Source organism: Ruditapes philippinarum, unplaced genomic scaffold (genome assembly GCF_026571515.1).
Source record: "Ruditapes philippinarum isolate M1 unplaced genomic scaffold, ASM2657151v2 ctg358_1_1_1_1, whole genome shotgun sequence".
Taxonomy (NCBI): Eukaryota; Metazoa; Mollusca; class Bivalvia; order Venerida; family Veneridae; genus Ruditapes; species Ruditapes philippinarum.
Window position 1 is genome coordinate 166,054 of NW_026866557.1, and position 12,312 is coordinate 178,365.

General features: G+C 33.3%; 1 protein-coding gene and 1 long non-coding RNA gene across 2 annotated transcripts in view; one reads left to right on the plus strand and one right to left on the minus strand.

The window, feature by feature from the left end:
* The window catches only part of LOC132732881 (anoctamin-4-like), a 59,178-nt gene that overhangs the window by 42,635 nt on the left and 4,231 nt on the right, over positions 1 to 12,312 (minus strand). The window contains 2 exon segments of the mRNA XM_060719408.1: positions 2,689 to 2,772; positions 8,841 to 8,879. Of these exon segments, the coding sequence (XP_060575391.1) occupies positions 2,689 to 2,772; positions 8,841 to 8,879 (123 nt within the window).
* Positions 3,143 to 5,086, plus strand: LOC132732882 (uncharacterized). Its single transcript, XR_009626102.1, has 2 exons — positions 3,143 to 3,270; positions 4,884 to 5,086. It is a non-coding gene; the product is annotated as an uncharacterized LOC132732882 (long non-coding RNA).

The following is a 12,312-nucleotide window of genomic DNA, read 5'->3' on the forward strand; positions in this document are numbered from 1 at the left end:
TATCCAATATTCTAAATTCCTTCTAATATGCAACAGAAACATGCAAACAAAACCAAAACAGAAGTAAACAGTAAAATAAAGACAATCAGTTGTAACAAGAGCTGTCCGTAAGACAGCGCGCTCGACTTTTTTATTGCTTGCCAATAAAAAAAGTTTTTGCAGTAAAAGGCAATACAAGAATCTCTGTATTTTTAAAGTGAACAATGGCCATGAGCATTAAGATATTTAGTGAAGAATTATTTTACTGAAAATTGTGTGATACCCTTGGAAAGCAATTTTTTGAAATTTTTTAAGTTTTTTAGAGTGCTTGCCTATAATACAAAACATTGACAGTTAAGGGCCATAATTCAAAAAAATCTTTGACAGAATTACCTTCTCCTGGACATGTTTTGGGAATCATGATTGTAAACAAGTATTCCAACTTTCAAATTAATATCTCAAACAGTTCAGTCAAAAAGTGGACTGGTACTAAAAACTTAACCAAGATTCTAAGTCGATAAAAGGCCTTAATTTTTAAAACAAATCCTTGACAGAGTTACCTTCTCTTGCGTACAGATGGGGGTAATGATGTGAAATAGCATTAAAGTTTCAAAGCAATATCTCAAAGGGTTAAGGCAATAAGTGGATTTTACCCATATTCAATGTATTTTCTAAGTCAAAAAGGGGCATAATTCTGTCAAAAACCTTGACAGAGTTATGTCCTCTTGTCTGTTGATGAAGGTCGTGATGGTAAAACAAGTATGGTCAGTTTCAAAGCAATACCTCCAATGGTTTTGAAATAAAGTGAGGTGGTAAAAAAACTTAACCAAGCTCAATACACTTTCTAAGTCAAAAAAAGGGCCATAATTCTGTCAAAAACCTTGACAGAGTTATGTATCTTGTCTGTAGATGGAGGTTATGATGGTGAACAAGTATGGTAAGTTTCAAAGCCATACTTGTAATACTTCTGAAATAAAGTGGGGTGGTACGAAAAACTTAACCAAGGTGTGACGCCGACGCCGACGCCGGGGCGAGTAGGATAGCTCCCCTTTTCATAGAAAAGTCGAGCTAAAAACCATAAAGCAAGCAAACAGAAACTTGATATAAAAATTGATAAAAATACAATCAAAATTGATATAAATACAACCTAAGTCGATATGAATTCAATCAGAGTTGACTTAAATACAATCAAAGTTAATATAAATACATTCCAATTACATGTAATGTAATAAGACATACAGGATGGCAAGAGGTATATTTTCTTTTTGAAAATTAAAGAGCAAATTCAATTCTGTGAGAGATTACCTGCCGAAAACAATCATTTTTCTATTTATCAAAATATGGTCTCCATAAAAACATATTTGGTTCTAAATGCCTGAAGACATTTTCAGTTATGCTCATTCTTTTCAAAGCAATATGTTGGACAGGCAATGTAAGTTTTTTTGATGACATCATTGATTTATGTGCACACACAACACAAATTGTGACATTATGATGATTTAAAAAAATTTTGCAGAGGGAAACTTTGAAATACAAATTAATGTACCTAAAACAGCAAACAGTGCAAATCAAACAAGAGAAAACCAAGGCTTTCAAACCAAAAAGTGTGATACCAAAAAATATCTGCTGAGTAAACTGTTTTTGTTTTGTCTTTTTTTTGTAGGGTTTTAAATCTCACAAAACTGTAAAGGTCATATGGCAATTTTTCAGTTTTATTGGTGAAGAAAGATTATTTGAGTCTAACCACCAAACCTTTGGTAAGCTAGCTGGGATAGCTTCCTAAAATGAAAGACCCTAGTGCGATTTGAACCTAATGTTATGCGCACATGTTTTTTAAGTCAGAATCTTAACCTCTTGACCACAGACATAAATGTGTAACATGAACAATTAAAAAAATCTCAGAACAAATGGTTAAATACATTTCTTCTTAATGGTTGATTTTCATCTGTTCTTCTCATTCTTTTTTAAAATTTTCCAAACTTTCAGGGAATATTTATGCATAGGACCATTTTTTGTTTCGTTTCTGGGACATCCAAAAAGCATATTCCCTGACAAAATATCTTTTTTATTATCTTTTATTATGATTGATTTCAAATTTGAGACATTTCAGCGTTTTTTTTCTCTTCTTTGGGAATGGTGCCGGTACCAGACTGATTGGGAAAAAAATGTGTTATTTTGACTTATATTGGGAATATTTTTTAATGCATTTTTTCAGCTACAAATAAGATTAATCAGCATGAATAAAGATATCTAACAGCTTCCACTGTCAAGGTAGAACTATGAAGTGGTGATTTATATGAATATGTTGGATTTAAATGATTTCAGAGAAATTTCTTGGCCTTGTGGGAATTCTGAACAGCCATTTTGGAAATTTAAACATTGGAAATTGAGAATTTTAATGTTTATTTTCTAATGGGAACAGTACCGTTTTAGGGTAGTAGTTATATAAAGAAAAAAAACACTGCATTTGTAAAATAATTGGTCAGTACTACTTCTAAATTTGAAATTGACCAATCAAAATTGTCTCTTATAATAGACTGGTTGCTCAAAAAACAGACTGGTCTACAGACAATTATTTTTTTTTTAAATACATTGTATTGAATAAAACCTATGTCAAAAGTTTAATCATATTACATCAGCAGATATTTCAAACTAACACAAAAGACATCTCTGGGGTACAAAATAGTAAAAGAGGTGTAGTTTATTTACCAACACTATATGGATCTGTAAAAACTAAACTTCCGGTAGAATTGTATTGATGCTTGTCAACTAGACGACCATTGCTCCAGTCATCTTGAATAGAAGAGAGATTATAACAATCATTGAGATAAGAGTGACCTAAAAAATAAACAACATCAACGTGTATCGTGGGTAACCAAAAACATTCACAACAAGAGAAGTGTGGGTGGAATTGAAACAACAAAAGTATAAGTAGAAAATAGTCAACACTGTGTATAAACAAGAGGGCCATGATGGCCCTGAGGTCGCTCACCTGTATATAGGCCCCCCCCCCACCCACGGGCCAATTTTTACCCAAGGGCTTTTATTTGTTTATTTGAACAGACTTGGTAGACACCCATAAGAAGATGTTTCATGCTAAACATCTAAGTTCTAGCTCATTTGGGTTTTTTAAAAGAGAATTTTTAAGGTTTTTACTATACACATATAGTTAAAAACAATGACACCCCTGGGGCAGGGCCAGTTTTGACCCCCGGGCTTTTATTTGAACAAACTTTGTAGATATTTACTTAAAGATGTTTCATGCTTAATATCTAAACTCTAGCTATTTGGGTTTTTTCAAAGAAAAAAAAACAAGAAACATGGCAATGCCATGAAACCAGGTTTTCAATTATCACCATTGTAGATAAATATGTTGTATTTGAAATACAAATACAAGCAACAAACAATGTAACTATGTGCAATGTAAAACATGAATAATGTAGGAGGAATTGCCACTGAAGAAGTGTTCACTATAATATTATGTATAAGGAAAAAAACAAAGGGCCATAATTAGGTCAAAAACTATCCAATCACAAAACCCCGACAATATGTGCCAGGGTGCTTGATGACAAAGCTTCTGTGAAAGTTTGAACAAAATCCGTTGAGAAATGTAGGACGAGTTCAGCACAGAAGAATTTGTTCACTATAATTATATTGATAATTCTGTATAATGAAAAACAAGTTACAAAGTAGACATGAAATATTATATCATATCTTTTTTAAATTACCTCCAAAGATGATATGACCTTTGACTGCCAAATCAAGTTAAAATCATGTAAACAGGATTTTCAATGTTAATGTCACTGTGACCTTGACCTTGGAGCCAGCCATGCGGAACATGCGTTCTGCACGTCATCTTGATGTGGTAAACATTTGTCTGAAGTTTCATCAAAATTCTTCAAAGGGTTGAAGAGTTACAGAGCGGACAGGATTTTCAATGTTAATGTCACTGTGACCTTGACCTTGGAGCCAGCCATGCAGAACATGCGTTCTGCACGTCATCTTGATGTGGTAAACATTTGTCTGAAGTTTCATCAAAATTCTTCAAAGGGTTGAAGAGTTACAGAGCGGACAGGATTTTCAATGTTAATGTCACTGTGACCTTGACCTTGGAGCCAGCCATGCGGAACATGCGTTCTGCACGTCATCTTGATGTGGTAAACATTTGTCTGAAGTTTCATCAAAATTCTTCAAAGGGTTGAAGAGTTACAGAGCGGACACAATTTCGTTTGACGCCCGCCGATTTTCAATGTTAATGTCACTGTGACCTTGACCTTTGAGCCAGCCATGCGGAACATGCGTTCTGCACGTCATCTTGATGTGGTAAACATTTGTCTGAAGTTTCATCAAAATTCTTCAAAGGGTTGAAGAGTTACAGAGCGGACAGGATTTTCAATGTTAATGTCACTGTGACCTTGACCTTGGAGCCAGCCATGCGGAACATGCGTTCTGCACGTCATCTTGATGTGGTAAACATTTGTCTGAAGTTTCATCAAAATTCTTCAAAGGGTTGAAGAGTTACAGAGCGGACACAATTTCGTTTGACGCCCGCCCATCCGCCCATCCGCCCATCCGCCCATCCGCCCGCCATACCCCAATCTAATAACCAGGATTTTCAAAATTGAAAACCTGGTTAAAAAACCAAGAATTGTATATATTTGATAACATGTAAAAAATGTAGCATGCAGTATGTTGGTCAAACCAAACAACCTGTGTCTAAACGAATGAATAGCCATAAATTTGATATATGCAATTTTGTAGATCCTGCATTCTCCACTAATGTTGCAAATCATTTTAATAAGGACGATCATAATTTTACCGACTTTTCATTTATGCCCATAGATGTTGTTTACAATACTTTAGATCGTTTGTGCAAAGAAACATTTTGGATTCATAAGCTAAAGGTTTTTTCAAAGAAGATTTTTAAGCTTTTGCTATACACATATAAGGAAAATCAATGACCCCCCCCCCCCCCAGGCGGGGCCAGTTTTGACCCCAGGGCTTTTATTTGAACATACTTGGTAGACACCAATTAGAACATGTTTCATGCTAAATATCTTAGCTCTAGCTCTTTGAGTTCTTTAAAAGAAGATTTTTTAAGTTTTTACTATATGCATATAGGGAAAATCAATGACCCCCTGGGGCGGGGCCAATTTTGACCCCAGGGCTTTTATTTGAACAAACTTAGTAAACACTCATTAGAAGATGTTTCATGCTAAATATCTTAGCTCTAGCTCTTTGGGTTCTTTAAAAGAAATTTTTTAAAGTTTTTACTATATGCATATAGGGAAAATCTATGACCCCCTGGGGCGGGGTCAATTATGACCCCAGGGCTTTTATTTGAACAAACTTGGTAGACATTCACTAGAAGATGTTTCATGCCAAATATCTAAGCTTTAGCTCTAATGGTTCTTTAAAAGAAGATTTTTTAAGTTTTTTCTATATGCATATAGGGAAAATCAATGACCCCCCGGGGCGGGGCCAATTTTGACCCAAGGGCTTTAATTTGAACAAACTTGGTAGACACTCACTAGAAGATGTTTCATGCTTAATATCTTAGCTCTAGCTCTTTGTGTTCTTTAAAAGAAGATTTTTTATGTTTTTACTATATGCATATAGGGAAAATCAATGACCCCCTGGGGCGGGGCCAATTTTGACCCCAAGGCTTTTATTTGAACAAACTTGGTAGACACTCACTAAAAGATGTTTCATGCTTAATATCTTAGGTCTAGCTCTTTGGGTTCTTTAAAAGAAGATTTTTTAAGTTTTTACTATATGCATATAGGGAAAATCAATGACCCCCTGGGGCGGGGCCAATTTTGACCCCAGGGCTTTTATTTGAACAAACTTGGTAGACGTTCACTAGAAGATGTTTCATGCTAAATATCTAAGCTCTAGCTCTTACGGTTCTTTAAAAGAAGATTTTTTAAGTTTTTACTATATGCATATAGGGAAAATCAATGACCCCCCGGGGCGGGGCCAATTTTGACCCCAGGGCTTTTATTTGAACAAGCTTGGTAGACACTCACTAGAAGATGTTTCATGTTAAATATCTTAGCTCTAGCTCTTTGGGTTCTTTAAAAGAAGATTTCTTAAGTTTTTACTATATGCATATAGGGAAAATCAATGACCCCCTGGGGCGGGGCCAATTTTGACCCCAGGGCTTTAATTTGAACAAACTTGGTAGACACTCACTAGAAGATGTTTCATGCCAAATATCTAAGCTCTAGCTCTTAGGGTTGTTTAAAAGAAGATATTTAAAGATTTTTCTTTCGGTTGCCATGGCAACCAGAGTTCTGCATGGAATTAAATTCTTTGAACAATTTTTAAAGGTGACCACCAAAGGAACATTCCTGTGAAGTTTGGATGAAATTGGCTCAGTGGTTTATGAGGAGATGTCATTTAAAGCAAAAGTTTACGGACGGACGGACGCCGGACTGACGACGGACGGACGCCGGACGAAAAGCGATCACAAAAGCTCACCCTGTCACTTTGTGACAGGTGAGCTAAAAATATAATGCAAAACAAAAATAACAACTCTAAAATAACACGACCACAAAACTAAAGAAATCATAATGAAAATATAAGTAGAAAGAGTTGACACTGTGGAAAAAACAAATTTGACAAAAACATCGAGTGTGAAATAAGATGACTAAAATAAAACAAAATCATACTAAAAAAACCTGAAATTTTTAAATCAAAAAAGATAAAACATATCAATATGTTCAAAACAAGCACAGAGTTTTGACTATGATAATTGGCACTTAAACTTAATACTAAAGTCATGTTTCATTGAGAAAATGAAAATTTGGAGAACGGTGTTTATAATGGACTATTCTGTCAATTTATTATCTTGTGAAAATAACATATTTGCAAAGTATCAATGTGTCTTCGTAAATTCGTGAAATAAATTATTGAATATAAAGTATAATCTTTGATATAAAATAGAACCTTTACTACCTTTGCGAAATGTTTCAAGGAAAATCATTGCAGTAAAAATGAAATGTGGTAGCATACTTAGTTACAAGAAAGAGCAACCTCAGTTATTTTAAACAACAGCTTGATAAACAAGAGGGCCATGATGACCCTGAGGTCGCTCACCTGTATAAAGGCACACGGAGCGGGGCCAGTTTAAAGGAAAATCCCAGTTCCCAGTTATAAGGAAAATCAATGACACCCGTGGCGGGGCCAATTTTGACCCCAGGGCTTTTATTTGAACAAACTTGGAAGACACCCATTAGAAGATGTTTCACAATTATAAGTTTTTACTACACACATATAATGAAAAACAATGATCTACTCCCCCCCCCCCCTTTTAAGAATCAGAATGAGAAAAAACACTTTCCTAAACTTTTACTACACATTTTACCTTAAATGGACTTGTCCATCTTTTTATCTGGACAAAACCATTCATTTCTTTAAGGGAAAATTTCAAAATATGTACAGACTGAATAGCTAACTGCGCAGACAATGACTACAGAGCTCAAATATGCTGGCTGATCTTGGTCTACACTGACTACACGGAAAGATTCAGTCAACAGCAGCAGGTTAAAGGTTAATTCATAGAAATGGGAAGCATATAAGGCATTAGAAATACTGATCAACCATGCAGTATAAAACTGATTAGAAGTAATATAAGTAAATCTTAATAAGTAAATTTTATACAAGTACTTTAGGGCACATGCATTTATACAGGCAGATATAGCGCTCATGTTTTAGAAGAATATAAACATATACCTTTGTAACATATCAAAAGGTTCATTTTTAGATTTGAAACTTTAAATAAATTTGAATGAACTTTCAAAGAAAAAAAATACAAGTGTCTAGAGTTGTGCCCCATTAAAGATAATCAAATTTTATTTGTCAGTAAGTTAGCATGCATAGAGAGTTATATTATATATCGATATACATTTACAAATAAGTGTATGCATACTGGAAAAAACAAAAAATGTACACATGAATTGTATAATATGTCAATATATCAAGATGTCATTCAATTAAAACTTGTCACTGTACTGTATGGTTATATCTACATAGTTTATAGTTAAATAGATATACATGTATATTTTACACTTTCATATGACATTAATATAGTCATTAATCATTATTTCAAAAACACTTCAAACAAATTATCATCTAGCAATTTTGAATGTATTCTATAATACTAAAGACTAACCATTACATATCAAGTGATTTCTTCTATTTTTATAAAATCAAAACAATTACATATGATAGATGATATATAAAAAATCATTCAAGAAAAAATTTCAACAGAAACCAGTAAACGATTTAACAGTCACATGTTCAATGTCTCAATAACTTGCAAATAGTTCACATTACCTCAAATAATTGCATGCTAGGTCTGTGAGATACAGTAAATAAAATCTCAGGACATTATCAATTTATATACATGGTATCACTTTCATAAGATATAAACCCTAGAATTCATCATTAAGTAACAAAACATGCAAATTTATGTTCCAATTTACATTTAACATATATTTTCCAACCTTCATTTGTTAATTGTTTTGTTTTTGTTTCATTAGGTTTTACTTGTCAAGGTCATACGGCGACTTTCCAGTGGTTCAAGACATCTGACAGGTACCCCCGCAGGCATTATTTTAAAGCACTAGCAGGCACCTGACTAGAACCCCTGAAGTTTCATAACCATAAATGTAATTCCTGTGGAACGTTTTTCTAAATGAAAACAATGAATAAATAGCCAGTCACTTTTTTACAATTTTCAGAATACATAGATCTGACACACATGCAAAGTGGATACAATGTCATAACACATGTAAATAGTTGTTTCATGCTTTGAAACCACGTATAACTAAAGGAGTACACTGTGACGATGCTACCTTGCTTCGATGACTCGGCTAATTCGGCCTTCTTTTTTACTGCAGCATCAATAGAAATGTACATAGTTTTCTTTAAGGTCAACATAAAAATTTTCTGTCATCAAAGAAACATTAAATATATCAGACCCTGTATCAACAATAAAACATTTTAACAATGATAAATTGTAGACTGGTTTTCACAATTTTTATATTTTCTGTATCAAGATTTAATAATTTGCAGTTTACTTATGAAACAAGTCACATATTTTTGATCTGACTGATTGCTCATGAAAATGAATTTAAAAATGGCCAATGTATGACTTGCATTCAGTATCTCAATTAAAAAAAGAAGATGTTTTTAAGCCTGGGCACTAACTTCAAGCACTTGTCAGAGTTATATTTTCTTTTTGATTCAAACTTGTAACCTTTATCTCAAAAGTTTAATTTAAATTTTCCTGCCAGACTGTGCTTTCAATCGTTAACCTACAGAACATACCAAAATGAACTGAGCATAAACAGTTCATTATTAATATAAAGGATATCAAACATTTGAAAGACGTTCAGCCAACAGTACAGAGCATGCTGGCTTTGCAAAGACTTTGTGGTTTGGGCTTCAGCTTTGTTAGTTATGCACCAGCCAACAGAAACTCCAGCTTCCCCTTCCACTAGGAATAATGTGGACTTAGATTTTAAAACTCCTTGTAAAGGCCCTGCTGGTACAGGAGAAAGGTAAAATCCTCATGATTTCACCATCACCCCCACCCCTTAGTGCCTCTGTGTCACAGGCCAGGTTTACAACTGACAGCTGCACAACATATATATCCTATGTGGATTTACTTACGCTCATAATAAGAAGTGAAATAGAACTCTATATAAACAGATACATTACACACAATGACAATAACCAGGGTGTAACTTTATCCACAGGATGTCGTCCAGGGAAAAACTGCCACTTACCACTTCAAAACTTGAATCATATATTCTGTACATATGTATCATAAAACTCCTAATTATAGGCCATACTTGAAAGATTGTTGTTTTACAGATATAGAATACAGAACAAAACACATAATACAGACCAATCTATGCAGAGAAACACCCTTTGTGAGACAAATAATTTGGTTGTTATATCAAAGCTGTTGCACTAGAGAGGTTAAATCTTTTGTAAAGAAAGAGGTCATTGTTATACAGATGACTGCTCTGCAGAAGTTGCACTGTACATGCATTTTAAATTGGACTGAACATAATTTACCTCTGCTCAGTATTGAGATACTGGTTCATCTAAATTTGACTTAATCTCAAATGAAAAATTTCCATATTCATATTAAAAATACACAGAGAACCAATATCTGAATGCAAGTCTACCATTGGTCAATTCATATTCAAATTACACAATCAACCAATCAGAAGCTTTGAACTATATGGACTAGTACTCACACTGACAAAAATCGTGACCTTGAGCTTAATCTTCTGCTTTAGTTTCTCAATGACTCATATCTACTTATATTATATTACTTATATGAACATGATTTCATAAAGTACATCAAACAAACTGCCTCTTTAACATCAAAAGGGAGGAAAATAATACTCATTTAATAAAAAGCTAAAATAAAACATGTGCATTCATTACCATGATCATATCACTTTAAATGAACAGTTTTCACCAGAGAGATGACCTAGTTTCTGGTAAATTTCCCCCATAAGAGAGCTTTTGTAATTTGCCAACTTGGGAATTCTAGCAATATTTTAACAGTCAATTCTATATTCAATGCATGTATAAATAAAATATGACCATATGATCATCGGAATTGTTCCAGGATGAAATACAACATTCTTGCTGTTACTTAATTACTTTCTATAGAGAGATATGGAATATATATATATGTAGATATTTCTATATGAGTGATATAAAGATTGTATTTCAAAGCTGAAAAAAAAAAAGACGTGAACATCAATTTTATGTCAAATTCTTTGGAAAACTTGATATATGCTTTAAAAGAAATCCACAGAGGTCTTAAAGCTTCAAAATATAAAATTTAAATGTTTATCTCTTTCAAAGACCAGCACGGGTTCTTAAAACAGAAAGATATACAAAAGATAAGTAAGAAATATTTTCAGAAATAAAATTGAAAATCTTATTTTTGTGCTGTTCTTAGCCCAATTTGAGTGCAACGCCTTTTCAATTTTAACTCACTCTTTCACAATTAAAATAATTATTCATATACATCAGTTCAAACCTTTCCTATATTTACTGGAATTACTGGAATATTTTAACTGTTTATCTTAAACTTGAAAAGTTCCAAGATGAAAATAAAACTGAATTTAAAATGTCAAACATTAATTTTATAAAAGGGGGAAACTTTTTTTTAGATAAAATAAAAACTCTCTTGGAAATTTCATCTTTGAAAGAATACTATGATTCATTTAGGCGAGATATCTTTCCTTAACATACACATCCACCCACTATTCATATGACAAAAACTTTGTTTTAAACATTAGAAAGACTCACAAGATTGTTAATAACTGCATCCGAAGATGAAATCATAACTTCATGCTGTCAGTTTATGTATGGGTAAGAGTTTGTATTAAGACGACCGTAGGGATTTGTTAAGTGAAACATTAAGCATTTAATTGAAAAGCGGTTTTTAAAGCTTTCGCCCAATCACATTACTATATTAAGCTGACCATTCAAAGCACTGTTAGGTAAATTGGTAATAAAACAGTGATTTTTTTCACTGTATTTTACAGCCGAATAAAGGCTGTTTCCCCTAGCCCAAAATAGGTATATTTTCCCCTAAAAATGCTTTTATTTTCCCCTAAAATGCCTCATGCTCTTCTTTACCAAAACCATGACTTAACAGCATCAGCTAGAAGACAGAAATCTGTCCCTATAGATAGCCCCTGCTATGTACCATGCATGTTAAATTGAATTGAAATTAATTTTTTCATAAAATGTGTTAGTAAATTCCATTTTCAGTTGTTGGAATTTGATTTCAGGTTTCCCCCTTTTCTGATTTATCGCGCTATATTTTTCCCCTTCAGAAAGCCACAGGTTGTTTTGAAAATTGGAAAAAAAATCACTGTAAAACATGTAAGAGGTTAAAATATCACTCTCTTTATATAGGACATAAAGCAGCCACATATATCACTGACCAAGCATACAAATCTAAAGTACTTTAAGTACATCAACATTTTCATATAAATGTATATCTTAAAACATATCAGTTCAATCAAGCAAACCTTATACTTGCAACACAAGCCTTTACTTTAAATGATTTTGTGTAATGTATTTGTCCTATTAAAACTTCAGAATTCTATAGTTCGTTTTATTCTCCCTCTCTCAATGTTTAGATCAAAACACTTAAAATTGTATCAGATTATCATTTCGTCCTGGCACATCCATGCCATTCGCATTACCTAGTTGTTTAATGGACACTGCATATCCAATCAGACAAAGAAAAAGAAACCTTTGAAACTTTGAATTCATTCATAT